Source organism: Halichoerus grypus, chromosome 3 (assembly GCF_964656455.1).
Source record: "Halichoerus grypus chromosome 3, mHalGry1.hap1.1, whole genome shotgun sequence".
Lineage (NCBI taxonomy): Eukaryota > Metazoa > Chordata > Mammalia > Carnivora > Phocidae > Halichoerus > Halichoerus grypus.
The window spans coordinates 192,914,449-192,933,217 of NC_135714.1; the positions used below are offsets into that span (position 1 = coordinate 192,914,449).

Genomic DNA, 18,769 nt, shown 5'->3' on the forward strand with positions numbered 1-18,769 from the left:
GTTTTTATTTGTTTATCAAAAAGGGCATGCATTATAGGCTGCCAAACCGCTCTCCAAAATGTTATTTTTAATGGATTCATTGACATCTGGCCCACTGGCAGTGTCTTGAGCACTAAAGGGTCTCGGCTTGCCACAGTGGGTACACAGGGTCATACAAATCCAGGAGTTCTCCAGGACGGTGGGAAGACTGCCTGGAGGAGGTGGCATTTTAGATGCGAGCTGACTGTGGAAGGTGAGCCAAGCAGAGTATAGGGCGGGGAAAGGCTGGAGCAGGGCGGAGCAGGCAGGTGGAATAAACAGACTAGACTCTGTGGCTGGTGGGGAAGAACGGAAGACTCTCCCAGTGGAGGGGAGGATGGGGAAAGAATATGGGCCTTAACATCACCTGACAAGAGTTAAGCTTATTCTGATAGGCCAGGTAGCTTTTGTTTCTGTCCCCTGACTTCCCCTTCCCCATTTTTCGCCCTCTCTCTCCATATGTGTGTGTGTGTGTATACATGTAACATTCTTGCCTTTGAGACTCCTGAAATCTGTTCACCCCTCCCCCTAAAGCGCACTGCGGCACATATACCAAAAATCTTACATATGGTATCACAGAGGTTTCTGTCTTTCAGAAACCTCACCTTGCTCCTACGCTAAGGTAAGGAGGAAACCTGACTTTTTCTTAAGCACAGAGGAGGCAGGAGCCAGTGGGGAGGAGGATAAGAAGTTAGGCGATCTGGGTTTTAGTCCTATTTCTGTTCCTTGGCTGTATGACCGTGGATAAGTCACTTTTCTGAAACCCTAGAATCATAAATGCCATAAAATGAAGACCTATTCTATCTTCTTCTTGGGAGCTGAGAATCCAGTAGAGCAGAGGTTCTTAAGGTGTGGTTCCTTGCATTTGTTAGAAATGCAAAATCTCAGATCCCATCCTGGGCTTACTGGATCAGAAACTCTGGGGCTGGGGCCAAGCCATCTGGGTTTGAAGCCCTCCAGGTGATTCTGATGCCAGAAGTTTGAAAACCGCTGCTCTGAGGAGTTCAACTTTTTTGTTTGTGATTCACAATAATGATATTTTTACATCACTGTACATAAATGTGCACTACACACGTGTAGAACAAGAAAGAGTTTATGCAGATACAATGTCCAGTGCAATCTTACATTTTATATTCTTTTGTATTTCCTTTTTGAAAACGCAGAAAGAAATTTTTAAAGGACATGATGGCGCAACGGATGAAATTTGGATATAGACTGTAGATTATATAATCATATCAGTGTTACTTTTCTTAATTTGGAAATTGTACCATGACGATGCAATATACTCTCTTGCTTAGGAGAGACACACTGAACTATTTAGGGGTAAAGGTGCATGGTGTCTGTCGTTTACATGTACACAGAGAAAGCATATGAGACAAAATGGAAACAATTGGTGAACCTGGGTGAAGGATATACCGAATGTTCTTACACTTGTGATTTTTCTGTAAGTTTGAAATTATATCAAATACAACATTACTCAAATAGGGATTCAGACACACTAAGCTGATTTTGCTACCCACAAACGGGTGTCTGCATGGCGTGTTGTAAAGTCAGGGGCTGAGGATGGAATTTCCCAGAGCATTCCCAGTGCCCCTAGTACAATGCCTGGTGCACAAAGGATACTCGATACACATTCACTGGCGATAATATTTCCTGCCACTCTCATTTCCAGTTTGTATTTTAGTCCCTGTTTTTACATCTTGTTTACTTTAAGCTTGAAGATGTACAACTTTATCCTTTCATCCTAATGTCCAGTGGAGGGGCATGAAGGGGCGGAAGGAGGGAAGCTGGATTTGAACTGGTGCACGTTTTAATGCAGGCTTCTCCTTGGCTGTGTGCTGCTTCGGGTGAATTGACATCTGCAACATGGGCTTCGCTTCTGCTTTATAGGACTGTGAGAGCCAAATGAGAAAATGTATGTGCAAGAGCCAGGCATGGGGTGGAACGGGTGTCAGGTGCTTTTTAAATGCCAGTGGACCTCCCTTTTGCTCAGTTCTGCAGAAACGGTCAGTCGCTGCTGTTGACTTGTCCTCAGGGCCAAGGATAACAGCAGGATGAAGAGTGTCTGTGTCTCTGAGGGAGAGAGGTGTGCGACTTTCTACACCTGTGATCTGATTTGACCTGTAAAAAATATGTGTGAGATACAGGTTCTGTTTTCTGAAAGGATTTGGCCATAACCTGACTTGCACTGGGTGCACACTATTCGTGCAACTCACAAGGAATATAATTTGGGGAGAAAAAATGCTTAGGGTTGCAAGTTATAGGGTGCTTCCCCAGTTATTTTAAATATTTCCTCCTGTGTGTGTTTTTGCTGTTTAATAGTGTGAGATCTTCAAAGAACGCTGTAGGAAGAACACATTCCACAAAAGATGTAAGTTATCTTCGTATTTTAATGTGATTCTCTCGTAATTGATGATATGAAATAACACGTTTCGTGGGAAGCTTCGAATCTCATAGATTTCACTGGGTAAACTCAGTGTTTTATTGTGATGAAAAGCATATTCCTTTTCCTCCCACCTTTGCCAGTATATTGGAAGAAATGACCACTGTTAACATTTTGAATCTTTTTTTCTGGGCCTCCGTTTTGTTTTTTGGTTTTTTTTCCAGTTGGATAATTGATATTCTATAAAAATGTGTACAACTCTCTGTATTTTGCTTTTTTCACTTAACCACTTCTCCATTTGTTTCCCACAATTGTTTATGATGTCATGCTATTGATTTAGTCCACATTATAGTTTCTCTTTAGGGTCTTAAAATAAATGTACGTTAAAGGCGGGTATATTTCTTCAGCACTCTCCATAGCTCATTTCATATTATTTTCCAGTGGCTCATCCACTTGGCAGTGGAAACCTACATTAACGACGTCTGAGAGTGGCTGCTTTCAGGGTGCAGGGAGTGGGGGGTTTTGTCTGCTCTCTGCCCTGCCCTCCTGTCCTGTGAGCTCTCTCCACCTGCTGCCCTAACCCCCTTCTTGTCCTGCGGGAAGGCCTGGGACACCTCTGCAAAGGTTGCGCTCAGCTCTGGGCTCCCACACTGCCCTAGCGTGCTTGTTCTCTGGATGGATTTCTCTCAGCTCTCTGCCCTCGGTGGCTGACATCCAGCGTACCTGGCGTGGGTTTCTCCAAGTTCTTCAGCCTGCCGTAGCCGGAAGGAAGTCCGGAGTGCCCGAGGAGGATTTCTCAGCTCTCCCGACCTCTTCCCTTGAAGGCGGCTGTATGCCGGAGGCCAGTTTGCCTCAGGGAGATGGAAGGTCTATAAATGGGAAAGTTTTGTTTTTTGTTGTTCAATTTATTCCATCTTCTTTATATCTTCCAGAATTTTCTCATACTTTCTCATCTGTTAATGGCACCCTTCCTCATTTTCCAGAGTTATGATGGAAGTTTTTCTCATTTTCTGTATGTTTTGGTCTATTCATGAGGATTTAGGGCAGCAAACTTCATGGGGCTTGTTAGTATATGGAACCATAAACCTTTGTCTCTCTCCTTTGGTTGGAGCTCCCCCCGCCCCGTATCCTTATGAACTTTCAGGTGTATGGGCGTATTTCTGGAGAGAGGGCCCAGAGCTCTCCCGAGATCAGGAGTCGGCAGACTATGACCCAGAGGCCAAATCTTGCCTGCCCCCTGTTTTTTGGACTAAGAATGATTTTTACATTTTTAAATGGTTGAAATAAAGTCAAAAGAAGAACATCTCATGATAGGGGAAAATGTTCTGAAATGCAGATTTCCGTATTCGTAAATAAAGTGTTATTGCATCCCAGCCATGTTTATTCTTTCTGCATTGTTGCTGTCTGCTTTCAGTCGGTAGCGGCTGAGTGGTTGCAACAGGTGCAAAGGCTAATGTAGTTGCTGTCTGGTCCTTTCCAGAAAAGTTCGCCAGTCCTGGCCTTGGTTTGTCAAAGGGGTCTGTGCCTCGCCCCGCAGCCAGTGTGAAGGATCATTTCATTCGGCAGCACTAATAGCAGAATTGTCCTTGCTAAATAAATCGGCTTTATAATGTTCCTGCTTGTTAGCGCCAATTCAATGACTTTGACTTTGTCTACTTTTAGAAAGCCGGCCCAAAGCAGAAGCCCACTGATGTATTTCATTTTCCTGATAATTCTGTTATCTCCAGCATCGGCAGACTGGGTGAAAATGAGAAAGATGAAGAACCTTACGAAATCTTTGGTTAGTATTTTAAGTCTTCATCCTAAAAATTTTAAAGTAGTTTATCCTAAAAGCTTTAGGCTAGTTATTGATAAAAATATGGAAATATCTTCAAATAGAAAAACCCGATGTCTGCATATGACTGTAGCGTTTGGGGGAGTACTTGATAATTTGAGTTAATTTTCCTCACTTCTAGGTACATTGGAACTAAGAACTCTGTTAAACATTTATCAGGGTGGAACTCTTCTAGTAGCATTTGTCAACAAGCCAGTCGATCAGGACACCCGTTACAGTACTCTGTAACAAGAAGAGTATGAACTGTGTTTCTCACTCCATACCACGAATAGAGTCATTCAGTAAGGGGCTTTAATTTAGGGAGGAGAAGAGGGGTAATTTTCCCTTTTCCTTAATACACTGAGTCAGAGGTTCCTTCAGGAGAGCCGGGGGAGAGCTTCACCTGTGTTCCTTGGAATGTGAGGAAAACAGGGCTGGTACCCAGTTGACCAGGAGTATGTGAGTTGTCCAGCTGGGCCTGCTTCTGGCTGGGTCCTCACTGGCCACTCCACGAAAGTGCCAGGTGCTTTGAGATCAGCAGTGATCAGACATTGTTGCTGGAATAAGTTTAAAGGGCATTTTGAAAACCTGTACCCTCTGACATATTTTTAATTTGGTCTCTAATATCTTCTAGTCTAGTCTTTTGTTAATAAAAGAATATTGTACGTTTTGTAAGATAAGCATTACCAGAATACATCTTTTGTTATGGCTTTATTAAAATGTTTTAATTACTTATTTAAAGGAAATTTAAATGTAAAAGATCTGAATCCAAAAGAAACCCCATAATTTTTTTTTTAATTTTATTATTTTTTAGAGAGGGGGAGGGAGGAGAGGGGCAGAGGGAGAGGGAGAGAGAGAATCTTAAGCACCTCCACACCCAGCACGGAGCTCGATCTCACGACCCTGAGATCATGACCTGAGCCGAAATCACAAGTCGGACGCTTAACCAACTGAGCCCCCTGGGGTGCCCCCACATAAATTTTTTAATTGAAATGTAATTCACTTACCAAAAAATTCCCCGTTTTCAAGTGTACAATTCTTTTTTTTTTTTTAAGATTTTATTTATTTATTTGACAGAGAGAGACACAGCGAGAGAGGGAACACAAGCAGGGGGAGTGGGAGAGGGAGAAGCAGGTTCACCAGTGAGCAGGGAGCCCGATGCGGGGCTCGATCCCAGGACCCTGGAATTACGACCCGAGCCGAAGGCAGCTGCTTAACCGACGGAGCCACCCAGGCGCCCCAAGTGTACACTTCAGTGGTACTTCCGTGTAGTCACAGAATTGTACGACCATCACCACTGTGTATTCCAGAACCTTTTCATCACCCAGCAGGAAACTCTGTACCCATTAGCAGTCCCTCCTCACCCCTCCGTCCCCCACCCCCAGCCCCTGGCAACCTTCCACCTCCTTCCTGACCATGGGTGTGCCTGCTCCTGTAAATGGAGTGGTCATACACTGTTCGTTTGTGACTGGCTTCTTTCATTCAGCGCAGTGGTTTCAAGGTCCGTATGTATTGTAGCACGTGTCGATGTGCTTCATTCCTAAAAACGCTTTAGCTCAGGAATCCATTGTTTGAATATACCTCACTTTGTTCTCCACTCAGCAGTCGACGTACAGGGTCGTTTCCCCTGTGGGCCCAGTCTGAGTTATCCTGCCGTGAACGTTCATATACAAGTTTTTGTCCGGACCTGTGTCTTCATTTCTCTTGGGTCCATACCTGAGGGGGAAGCTGCTAAGTCGTATGGTCGTGCCCCGTCACCGTTTTGAGGAACTGCTTTACCGAGCAGCCGCCCCCCACCCAGCGATGCACGAGGCCCCAGTCTCCCCGCAGCTTGGTCAGCCCTTGCTGTCACCTGACTGTCTGATTCTGGCCATGAGCGTGAAGTGCTGTCTCATTGTGTTTGTGTGGTAACCTCTACAGACCGTGAAATTGACCGTTTTCACCATTTGTAAGAGTACAGTTCTGTGACATCAGCACGCCGTTGTGCAGCTCTCCTCACTGTCTACCTCCAGAACCTTCCCGTTTGCCCCTACCTGAGAGTCTGCCCACCAGACAGTAGCTCCTCATTGTCCACGCCTCCCAGCCCAACTTGTTGGCTCTAGCAATTTGACTACTCTAGATACTTCGTATGAGAGGATTCTTACAGTATTTTTCCTTTCGTGCCTTTTTTTTTTTTTCCACTTAGCGGTATGTCTTCAAAGTCCACCCGTGTTGTAGCACGTGTCTGAATTTCCTTTTGAAAACTGAATCATCTTCCATCCTCTGTGTTATCCATTCATCTGTCCATGGACACTGGGGTTGCTTCCACGTTTGATGACTGTGAATAACGCTGCCGTAAACACGGACGTACGATCATCTGTTTGAGTCCCCGCTTTCACTTCAGGGTACAATGCAGAAGTAGGGTTGCTGGATCCTGTGTTCACTTTTCTGAGGCCTCGTTATGCCGTTTTCCATTGAGGCTGCAACATTCCCGTTACATTTCCAACTAGCAGTCCATGAGGGTTCTAGTTTCTCCACATCCTCCCTTGGGTTTTTTCTGATGATAGCCATCCCAGTGGATGGAAAATGGTACCTCATTTTGGTTTTGAATTGTATTTCCCCAGTGGCTAATGATCTTGAACATCCTTTTATGTGCTTATTAGCCATTTGTGTATCTTTTTAAGAGCTATCTATTCAGATCATTTACCCATTTTTAAATCGGATTATTTATCTTATTAAAATTGGGTTATCTCTCTCTTTATGTGAGAGTCCAGTTCGGATGACTGGTTACCTATGGAGATTCAGGATTGGTTTATTTCTTTTATTCTTTGTTATTTGCAGTTGTAAACAAATCCCTTTGCTTGGTTGAGGGCAACACAGAATATACTACTAACTTTAAAATCGTGCATTGATAATGTTCATCGTTTAAGCAGCTGTTTATTTGAACACCTGTCTTTTAAATCTACACCGCCATGCTAAAATTTCAGCATGAAGCAATGGTCGCTTGGCTCTTACCAGGCACCCTGCAGCAATCCCTGGCCGCCCCCCACCCTCCCCCAAGCTCCCCCTGTCAGCCAGCAGCCTGGCCTGGCGTGCTGAGGTCCCAATTGACCTGAGCGGGTAGGAATGTCCTCCTTTACTGAGTCCTTTCTGTGCCTTTCCCAGCAGTGGTCTCTCACGTAGAGCCGTGACACTCCATCGGGTGAGAACAGAGAATGCCAGGCTTCCTATTTAGATTTCTTTTAGCTCATTAAAAAATTCCCACATAGTATGTAAATACAGTAATACAGGTTATAACTGATAAATGTCCATGTATGTACTAGTGAAACGGTTTAAATTTCTTAGTGTTGAGGTGTGAGCTCAAAAGCATTTGGGGAGTAAGTCGCCTGTGTGGTGGTGAGTCGTTCAGACTGAGCTTGCCCTGGTAAAGGGCATAGACACTGCCCAAGCCGCCAGACTTCTGAAGTGGCATTTTTTTTTTTTTTTAAATAATCTTTTGTAGACCCTCCTTTACACAGCACTGCTATATATGCTGATGAAGAAGAATTCTCCGAATACAGCGGGTCATCCATCCCCTCAACTCCTCAAGGAAAAGAAGTGGAGAAAGGGTACGGTTACATTTCAAGCAGTCGTTTATTCATGGTCAATGGGATTTCTGAGAAGCTCTCTAAGATAGAAGCTTATAAAACTAAAGCTTTCTAGACATTTTCGGAGCCAACTTCGGTTTTTCCTCAAGAGAACTGGTAATGAAAACTTGTTCTCAGAAAATAACACACTTATAGTAACTAATTATAGTGCATATTTCCAGTCCTAGAAAACAGTTCTGGGCATGTATTACGGCAGGGTGACTGCAGCTAATACTGTGTTGTATGTCTGAAAGTTGCGAAGAGAGTAGATCTGAACAGTTCTCGTCACAAGAAAAACAAGTTTTGTAGCTCTCTATGGTGACAGATGTTAACTGGACTTATTGTGGAGATCATTTTGCAATGTGTACAGTAGCAAATGATCACGTTGTACACCTGAAACTAATATATGTCAGTTCTACCTCAGTTATAACAGTCCAATTTAATCTAAAAAGCCCCAAAGTAGTTATAATTGACAGCAGACTATCCTAGAAAACATGCTTGTGAAGGGGGTTTTAGCTTTGAGGTAAAGGGAGGGAGGGAGAAGCTTTTTTTTTTTTAAGTTTCGAGCAGCACATGTACTAAAGTTTTTATTTTAATACTAATCGCCGGGTTCTCATCACAGGTGCACTGCTTAATCCCATCACCTATTTCACCCATCCCCCCACCCTCCTCCCCGCTGGGAGCCATCAGTTTGTTCTCTGTAGTTAAGAGTTTGTTTCTTGGTTTGCCTCCTGCTCTTTTTTTTTTTTCCCTTTGCTCCTTTGTTTTGTTTCTTAAATTTCATATGAGTGAAATCATATGGTATTTGTTTTTCTCTGACTGACTTCACTTAGCATAATACTCTCTAGCTCCATCCACATCATTGCAAATGGCAAGATTTCATTTTTTTTTTTTTGATGGCTGAATAACATCCTATTGTATATATATACATCACTTTATCCATTCATCAGTCGATGGACACTTGGGCTGTTTCTACAATTTGGCTATTGTAAATAATGCTGCTGTAAACATCGGGATGCATGTATCCCTTTGAATTAGTGTTTTTGTATTCTTTGGGTAAATACCCAGTAGTGCAATTTGCTGTTTAATTTTTTGAGGAAGCTCCATACTGTTTTCCAGAGTGGCTGCGCCAGTTTGCATTCCCACCAACAGTGCATGAGGGTTCCCTTTCTCCACATCCTCACCAACACCTGTTGTTTCTTTTATCATTGATTTTAGTCATTCTGACAGGTGTAAGGTGATACCTCATAGTTTTGATTTGCATTTCCCTGATGGTAAGTGGTGGTGAGCATCTTTTCATGTGTCTCTTGGCCATTTGGATGTCTTCTTTCGAGAAATGTCTGCTCAAGTCTTCTGCCCATTTTTTAATTGGATTATGTGCCTTTTGGGTGTTGAGTTTTGTAAGTTTTTTTTTAAGAAATGAAAGTTTTTAAAGATTTTATTTATTTGAGAGAGAGAGCAAGTGAGCGGGGGGGGGGTGGGGGGCAGAGGGAGAGGGAGAAGAGGCTCCCCACTGAGCAGGGAGCCTGATGCAGGGCTCAATCCCAGGACCCCGGGATCATGATGCTTAAACAACTGAGCCACCCAGGCGCCCCTTGCAAGTTCCTTATATATTTAGGATACTAACCCTTTATCAGATATGTCATTTGCAAATATCTTCTCCCACTCAGTAGGTTGCCTTTTAGTTTTGTTGATTGTTTCCTTCCCTGTGCGGAAGCTTTTTGTCTTGATGAAGGCCCTTGCTTTTGTTTTCCTTGCCTCAGGAGAGATACCTAGTAAGAAGTTGCTACGGCCAATGTCAAAGAGGTTACTGCCTGTGTTCTCTAGGATTTTGATGGTTTCAGGTCTCCCATTTAGGTCTTTCATCCATTTATATGGACACGAAGGGGAGTCGGGGCAGCAGGGACGAGAGAGAGCAGCATTTCCCAGGACTCACAGGGGCATCAGCCTCTAGGTCCAGATCCTCACCAGGGATGTTTGGGTCTTTGTTCCTTGATCTCCTTCCCCTCTCCCCTCTTTATGTGCACAGGTGATGCTGCTCTCGGCTCTCTCCTCTCCACCCGCCCCCCCGTGTTACTCTCATGGTGTTAGCTACCCAGATGCCACTGCGCCCCGAGTCTGTCTGTCCTGCCCAGCCTTTCTCCGGGGCCCACCATGTCCTGCAGATTGGCCATATGTCCCTAGATGCCCACAGGCACCTCAGATTCAACAAAGGCAAAACCAAGCTCAGTCCTTTCCTCTCTCACCCAGTGTCAGCAAGCTGCTTTGAGATTCTCTAGATTAATGGTCCTGCTGTCCCCTAGGAGTCACTCCTGGTAGCTTCTCTGCTCTGACCAGTCCTGTTTGTCCTCTCCACGCCCCTGCCACGGTCTGGCCACCTGTTCCTCTCGCCACGTTCCTGCAGCAGGGGCCTGCTGTCCCTTGTTTCCAGAACCGCTCTCTCCCCTCTGGCCCACCCACCCCACACCTTCCAGTGCCATCTTTCTAAACTGCCAGTCTTCTCTCCCTGGTATGCTGCCACCTTCAGGGGGCCCCCTGCGTTCTGAATGCATGGTGTACAAGTTGGCGTTAAATGAATGTTGAATTGAGTGGAAAAATGAACTCTCATCTCTCATCGGAAATTTAGGGTTTTTTTTTTTTTTTTCCTTTTCAAAGGGAAGAAGAAGGACTTCCCTTTTATATCCCCTAATGATGGGGCTGGTGTCTGTGGATAAGCTTTTATTTCAAATGATGGGCCATATATATAGCCGGGATTGGTAACGTGGGGGAAAGTGCAGTTCTGGGGCATGACCACAAGGTGGTGCAGTAATGGGGTGCCTACTTGCCTGCCAAGAGTAAACTGATGTGGCCTGGGCGTGGGAAGATGTGGGAGATGACCCATAACTCTGGGAGGGTGGTAGGCCCACCCAGGACAAGTGGGAAATCGCCTCATGAAAGTGAGCTTGTGGGGCGCCTGGGTGGCTCAGTCGTTAAGCGTCTGCCTTTGGCTCAGGTCATGATCCCAGGGTCCTGGGATCGAGCCCCACATCAGGCTCCCCGCTCAGCAAGGAGCCTGCTTCTCCCTCTCCCTCGGCCTGCTGCTCACCCTACTTGTGCTCTCTCTCTCTGTCAAATAAATAAATAAAATCTTAAAAAAAAAAAAAAAAAAAAACCTTTAAAAAAAAAAAAAGAAAGTGAGCTTATTTTAATATTGGATGAGCGACTTATACAAGACGTGAAAAAAAAATAGGTGCAAGATATTGACGGTTTGTTCTTCGGTACAGGTCAGACACTTACGAAATTGAAGCAGGTGAAAACATGTCTATAGAGATAAGTGCAAAAAAGGTATGTAGGAGTGTTCTCTCTTCTATCTTGCAACAGATTTCCTTTCCTATTTCGATTGATGCACATAGAGAAAATGTGCCGTAACCACATTTTACATAGAGAAAGAATGTTACGTTTCAGGAGATACTTTTATTGTAAAAAGGGAAATAGCTTTTCATATTTTAGGTGCTTTTATTTATAGAGACCTCCAATCTCTGTGTCCCTAGTCGGTTTTCAGAGCGTTCATGTCATCTGTTTAGATCGTGATCTACAAAGGCAGAGCGAACTGTGGGGAGCGTTTATTTGGAGCTCTTGAGTCTGGGTTTCCCCACCTGCCTGCTAATCTCGTTGCCATCTTCCTTTATGTTCAAGCTGGAAGGTGGGAAATGAGAAATGTGGACTTAACTAGGGCTATCCACTATTACAGTAAGGATGATAAAGCATTTGTATTTTCTAAACCAGTAATGCTGCTTTCTTGCCATAGCCAAGAAGAAAAGTCAAGCCCATTAGCGATGAATCTGAAAGCACCGAAGAAGGTGATATAAGAAGAAAAGTTCAGTCTGCAGAGAAAATAAGGACACAGCCACACGAACCTGTTTCAGATACACCATGTCCATCTTCAGAGCTTCCAGAGAAACTGGCTGAGTCTGTCACTCCTAAAAAAATCAGACCCCTTAGTGCCAAGTCAGTTGTTGAGAAAGAGGCCATGACAGAACCACATCAGTCGGTAAGAGAGTGCCTGCCATCCCCCTGGAGGGAAAAAAAAAAAGAGTTGAGGAAAATAAAGCATTTCCTCTCTTTCCTTTGTTTCTTTAAAAAGATAAGTTATATATTTTTGTTGTAAAAATGTTTGAGAACATTCAGAAGGTATGGAAAGGAAAATAAAATCACCTATAATCAATCCCATCTCCCGAAAAGAGCCACCCTGCTCCTTGGTCTAGGCTCCTCAGCGCCTTTCCTGCACTTTGCTCACCCCCAGTGGGACCAGCCTGGGCACTTGTGTCCTAGGCTACCATCTTAATGAGTGTTCTAGGCTACCATCTTAATGAGCGCACGCCATTTCATTCATGAGTGTGCTGCAGTGTAGTTAATCTCTAACAAATGGTTGCAATTCAAAAAAATTTTTAATTGCTTTCATGAATTTTTTTCTAGCTAAATCTTGGTATACACCCTCGATCATTTCCTTAGGAAAAAAGTGGCTAGGATTTCTGGGTTATAAGCACTCTGTTTTAAATTCTTGACATTTATGATCTTTTGGTCAAGCTCTTAATATATCATTTTATTCATTTGGTTTAATGCTTTGAATAATTCATTCTCATGTCCAAAAAAAGTTTTAAGTTTAATGTGTTTCTGCTGCATCATGTTCCACTTTCCATCTTCCTCACCCAGTAAATATACACCCAGGTGACATTCTAAGTAGGTTCTTATGTGTTCTTCCAGTTTCCTTCTGCCAGTATAAACAAATATGGATCTATTTTCTTCTTTTAGTTTCCCCTTTCTACACAAATAGAAGCATATTATACATGTTGTTTTGCCTCTTATTGGTCTGTCTTGGTGAACATCCCATGTGAACTTGAATTTGTAGTTGTTTGAGGTATTGTGGGAATGTGCTCTCAGGTCAAGGTGACTGACATATGTTCAGTTATTATGTCTCCTTTACGGTCTTTTTATAGTGGGGGAATAGTCTACTTGATTACAAAGTGGAGTTTTTGGATGTTTTGTTTTGTTTTTAAAGACCTTATTTTTTGAGAGAGAGTAAGAGAGAAAGAACGAGCAGGGGGAAGGGCGGAGAGAGAGGGAGAAGCAGACTCCCCACTGAGGACCCTGGGATCATGACCTGAGTGGAAGGCAGATGCTTAACCGACTGAGCCACCCAGGCACCTCAGGTGGTTTTTAATATCCCAATTTTGTGGATTCTCTTTAGTTCTCCGGAGTTTTGCATCATGAATTTGTAGCTTAGTTCTTTGTTCTCTTAATTTTACACTTAAAAGTTACAAAAATAGTGCAGGAGGTTCCCACATGTTTTTCACCCAGCTTCATCTAATTCTTGCTTTTTACATTACCAAAGCACAGTGATTAAAACCAGGACGTTAGGGGCACCTGGATGGCGCAGTCGGTTAAGCGTATTCTGTTTTCTGTTTCTTCCAGTTTTGGTGGCTCTGGCATTCCTCAGCTGATGTCACATCACTTCCTTATCTGTCTTCCATCTTCACATCATCTTCTCCTTTGTGTGTGTCTCATCTCCCTCTGCCTCTCTCACAAAGGATGCTTGTGATGACACTCATGGGCATGGACATATCTTAAGGGGCACCATTCACTACATACGGGCTTCACTAAACGACCTTCCTTCCTCCCTTCCTCTTTCTCTCCCTCCCTCTCTCTTTCTCTTTCTTTATAGTGGGGGTGGGGGAGGGGACGGTGCAGAGGGGGAGAGAGAGAGAGAGAGAGAGAGAGAGAGAATCCCAAGCACACTCCACACCCAGCATGGAGCCTGACATGGGGCTCCATCTCACAACCCTGAGATCATGACCTGAGCCCAAATCAAGAGTTGAACACTTAACCGACGGAGTCACCCAGGCGCCCCCTTCACTGCAGATTTTAAAAGCCAGTTTAGTCCGTGAAACTGAAAACAAAGCAATAAAAGTTTATCCAATTTGCAAATCAGAGAGAAAAAGTTTGGAAAAAAAAAAATCAGAGAGTCACAGGAACCTGTGTGACAATACCAAGGACCTAAAATATATAATAAGAGTTCTGAGGGGTGCCTGGGTGGCTCAGTTGGTGAAGTGTCTGCCTTCGGCTCAGGTCATGGTCCCAGGATCCTGGGATTGAGCCCCACATCGGCTCCCTGCTCAGCGGGGAGCCTGCTTCTTCCTCTCCCTCTCCCTGCTGCTCCCCTTGCTTGTGCGCTCTCTCTCTGTCAAATAAATAATTAAAATCTTTAAAAAAAAAAAAAAAAAAAGAGTTCTGAAAGAAGAGTCAGAATGGGGGTAGAAAAATTAAAATTTAAGAAATAAAATGACTGGAATTTTCCAACTTACAGATCCAAGAAGCTCAGTAAACCCTAAAGCAAGATAAAACCATACTTAAGGATATCGTAGTTAAAATGCCAAAAAACAAAGAAAAGCAGAAAATCTTGACAGCAGCCAGAGAAAAGGGACAGAGTAAATATATATGGGAACAATGACAAGTCTCAGAGCTGTCTCACAGAAACAGTGGAGACCAGAAAACAATACAAAGACATACTTAAAGAGCTGAAGAAAAAAGAAATGTCAACCCAGAATTCTACATCCAGTGAATACATCCTTTAAAAAGGGGTGAATAAACACATTCAGAAAGAAAATTTGAGAGAATGTGTTGCCAGCCGACCTGCATTAAAAGGATGCTGCAGAATGTTCTTTAGGCTGAAGAGAAAAGGTATCAGAAGGGAACTCAGATCTATAGGAAGGAGAAAAGACAACTGGAAAAGAAAAACCAATTAAAAAAAGGAGGGGGGCACCTGGCTGGCTCAGTTGGCAGAGCATGAGACTCTTGACAGGGTTGTGAGTTCGAGCCCTCGTTGGGCGTGGAGCCTACTTAAAGAGAATAAATAAATTTTAAAAAATGAGTAGGTGACAAAAACTACATATTTTTTCTTCTTATAATTTCCTTAAGAAACAGCTGTTTCAAGCAAAAATGACAACACCATAAGGTTGGGTTTACAACGTATGTAGAAGCAAAACCTGTGTCCAAAGCAGCACAGAGGATGATGGATAAAGAAAATAATGTGGTTATGTAATGAGATTTATGCAGTGGAAAGTAGGATATGAGGTGGTAACATACTGATTCTAAGTAGATTTTGCTAACTGAAGGATGCATATTTTTAACCCAGGAGCAACCACTCTTAAAAAATTCAGAGGCATAGCTAAGAAGCCAATCGAGGAAAGAAAATGGAATACTGAATTATATTCAGTTAATCCAAAATTAGCAACAGAGGGAAAAAAAAAAAACGAAAGGCCAGTGGAAAACAATAATGAGGATGGTAGACTTGAACCTAATTATACTTAAAATTACATCAAAAGCAAATGGACTTTTGGAGAGGCAATAGCAGGACGAAATAGATGAATGGAAAACAAAGAGCAATATGGCTGCCTTAAACCTAACCACACCAACAATTACATCCAAAGTAAGTGAGCTAAACATTCCAACTGTAACGCAGAGACTGTGGATAACTATATGCTACTCTGCAAGAGATACACTTTAAAGACAAAAACAAGAGCATCATGGCCGAGTAAGACGTCCTTTGTGTACCCCCTGCAGCAACAACAGTTGGGCATCCGTCCACAGATAAGTGTCTGTGATGGGAGCTGTGGGATCCAGCACCATAGGCCCAGGGACCTAAGTGTCTCGCCAACACCTTTATTTTGGCCCATTGGAACTGATTTCAGACTTCTGCCCCCCAGAACTGTTGGAGAATAAATTTCTGTTTTAAGCCATCAAGTTGGGTAACGTATTGTAGCAGCCACAGGAAACAAACATGACCCAGTGACTTCTTAGCTATGTGCTCTTTGGTTCTAGAATTTCCATTTAGGGTTTTTTTTTGTTTGTTTGTTTTTTTAATATAGTTTCTCTGCTAAGGTACCCTGGGTTTTTTTAGTCATTAAGACCACCATTTCTTTTTACTTCTTTGGGAAGTAGCTCCTTTAACAAAGTCTTTGTTTGGGGCTAAGTTGGGGTTAGTTTCTCTTGAGTATTTTTTTCTGTTTTGACTCTGGGTCCCATTTTTTGTATAACATTTTGAATACTTTTGGATTGTGTATTGGATATTGTTGATGGGTTGTTGAGACTCTGAATTCTGTTATCTTCTTATGAATGTTGACTTTTTATTCTAATTGGTGGCCTGTTTATTGGCTGATCATCTTTAACTTCTGTAAGCTTGGTTTTATCTTTTGTTAGGCTCAGTTTGTGGAAAGCCTAATGTATTTTCCAAGCAGCTCAAACTCGCTGCGACTGCAACTCACCATCTGTTATAATTGTTGCATGTTTGTTACCACAAACTTTATAACTTAAAACAGCACACATTTGTATCTCACAATTTCTGGTGGTCAGAAGTCCCTCTTAGCCAAATTCTCTACTCACGGTCCCATAGGGCTGAAATCAAGATGCTAGCCAGGACAGAAATCTCATCCAAGACTCATGATCCTCATCTAAGATCATTCAGGTTGTTGGTAGAATTTGGTTCTTTGTTTTCTGTCTGGTTGAAGCTGGGAGTCACCATTAGGTCTTAGTCATGCGGCCCTCTCACAATATGGCAGCTAACATCTTCAAAGCCAGAGAATCTCTCGAGTCAGCTACAGTGGAGTCTTCTCTAAGGTAACCTGAGAGAGGGAACAAGTATCCTATCCTATTCACAGGTCCCACCCACACTCAAGGGAGGGAGTTCTACAAATCACTGGGGATCATCTTTGAATTCTGCTTACAACCTCCAGTCTCTGTCTTTCTAGTGAATCTGGTCTGAGATGGGTTTTAGGGTTTCTCAGGGTGGGTGTAGAGTAGGCCTTACTCAAGGGTAGTGTTTCTCAATCCTTTTGAATTACAGTCCTGCCTAAAAAGCCTTTTTATTTTATTTTTTTAAAGATTTTTAAAATTTATTTATTAGAGAGCACAAGCAGGAGGCAGAGGGAGAAGCAGGCTTCCCGCGGAGCAGGGAGCCCGATGTGGGGCTCGGTCCCAGGACCCTGGGGTCACGACCCGAGGCCAGGGCAGCCCCTTCACCGACTGAGCCACCCAGGCGCCCCTACTTGCTACATTCTTAATCCTGTGCTAGCCGCTTTCCAGGAAGCTTGACGTAGTCTCATTCTGCACATGCGGAGGACTCAGGACCTTCAGGGCACCCCCACCTGGACTCCCGGTGCTCATTTCTGAGCAGCCTGCTCCCAGCGCCTCGGCAGAGTAGGAGTCCCGCGCTGTGGGCGGAGTCGTCACCCAGTGTGGGTCCAGAGGGGAGCGGGCATTCCTAGGGCTCCCCTTCTGAGCTTCCCTGCCGCGGGTCCCTGGGGTCCTACACCTAAGTAAAGGAGCCTCCTCCCCAGCCCCATCTGATGGTCGGGTGTGGCCCCAGAGCTCGTTCAGAAGCTCTTCCTTCATCCTAGCTTGGAGCAGAGAGCAGCCTGACTCTACAGGTTATTATCTTAAGTAATAAAAGTTGAACTTCCTCCAAGGCAACCATTGTTGGTTTTTTTTTTTTTTAATTTTTAAAAGATTTTATTTATTTGAGAGAGAGTGCAAAGCAAGCAAGACAGAGAGCGAGAGAGTGAGTGCACGAGCCGGGGAGAGGGGCAGAGGGAGAGGGAGAAGCAGGTTCCCTACTAAGCGGGGAAGCCCCACGCAGGGCTCGATCCCAGGACCCCAGGATCACGACCTGAGCCGAAGGCAGACACCTAACTGACTGAGCCACCCAGGCGCCCCCAAGGTAACTATTGTTAAAAGCCAACTAAAAGTTTTATTTACTTTTTGAGACCATTTAATTTTTCAATGTCTCTTTATATTAATTTAGATAGTATACATAATAATTTAAACTAAATGAGAGTAACAGCCAGAATTGAGAGTGTTTGAAATACCATGATCAGATAACTTACATGTTTTAAGAGAATGAAAACTTTTCCTAAATAAACATCTTTGCTTTTGTTTTTTGTTTTGTTTTTTTTTGTAGAAAACTCCGAGAAAGATGTTTTGTGGCAAAAGGGAGAAATCAAGAAGTGAAGCCATAGACTCAGGTACAAAATAGTGTTTTATACTTTGTCAAGCATTCAAGAATTTTATTTTAAAAACTTTGTTGTTGTTAAAGTAGTAAATTGTAAGTATATAAAATTGCTACTTTAAAAAGCTAAAAATTTGTGATTTTGTAGTAACTGATTTTTACAACATATGTCATGAAAATTTTCAACCTACAACGAAGGTGAATCTTAAAATATATATTTATACTCCCAGATTTCACTGTTACACCTGCTTTAGCACCTTAATTTTTCATCACACAGTGTTGAAACACAGTGTTGAACACATCACATAGTTTTACCTTGAATAAGGCTTTTTTTCTTTTTTCCACTTGGCATAACTTTTTTGAGATTCATCCACATTGTTCTGCATTTTTATTGATACAAATAAAAGTTTATTGAAAAATGGGAGGAAAATAAAGCATTTTCTCTCTTTCCTTCCTCTTTCATTTCCTTTTAAGGAATATATTTTAATTATTTTAAGATAATCTTTTAATCTTTTAACAGATAAGTCATATATGTTTAGAAACATTTGGAAAGTATAGAAAGGAAGATAAAATCACCTACGAATCCCATCACCCAAAAAAGAGCCACCCTGCTTTTTGGTATATACTCTTCTATCCTTTTACCGACACTGCTCACCCCGCATAGGATCCTATCCTTATCATTAGGTATTCTGCAACCCCCTCTTACTGAACGCTTGACCTTTCATCCACATTACTGAGACTAAATCAGCACAGTGGGGAATCTCTATGTGGCCTATTAGGTAGATTACAATTAAGAAACTATAACAAAGAAGAGCTCGTGACCAGTAAGTAGTGTTGGGTAGCAGCAGACGCCGCAGTAAAGGTAGAGCTGGTAGCTGGGAGTCAGCGGTACTTCAGGCTGTGTTGGTAGA

The 18,769-nt window shown here is 43.0% G+C and overlaps 1 protein-coding gene across 2 annotated transcripts in view; it reads left to right on the forward strand.

Annotated features, from left to right (window-relative positions):
* The window catches only part of CENPU (centromere protein U), a 35,099-nt gene that overhangs the window by 656 nt on the left and 15,674 nt on the right, over positions 1–18,769 (forward strand). Inside the window, exons 1-7 of one of the 2 annotated variants that reach the window (XM_078069829.1) lie at positions 198–232; positions 2,341–2,389; positions 4,064–4,181; positions 7,696–7,801; positions 11,083–11,143; positions 11,607–11,849; positions 17,811–17,874. In XM_078069829.1, the coding sequence (XP_077925955.1) occupies positions 213–232; positions 2,341–2,389; positions 4,064–4,181; positions 7,696–7,801; positions 11,083–11,143; positions 11,607–11,849; positions 17,811–17,874 (661 nt within the window). In that variant the 5' untranslated portion in view covers positions 198–212. Of the gene's footprint in view, positions 1–197; positions 233–2,340; positions 2,390–4,063; positions 4,182–7,695; positions 7,802–11,082; positions 11,144–11,606; positions 11,850–17,810; positions 17,875–18,769 lie in introns of those variants that run through there. The other variant, XM_036070621.2, reaches the window with a different exon arrangement.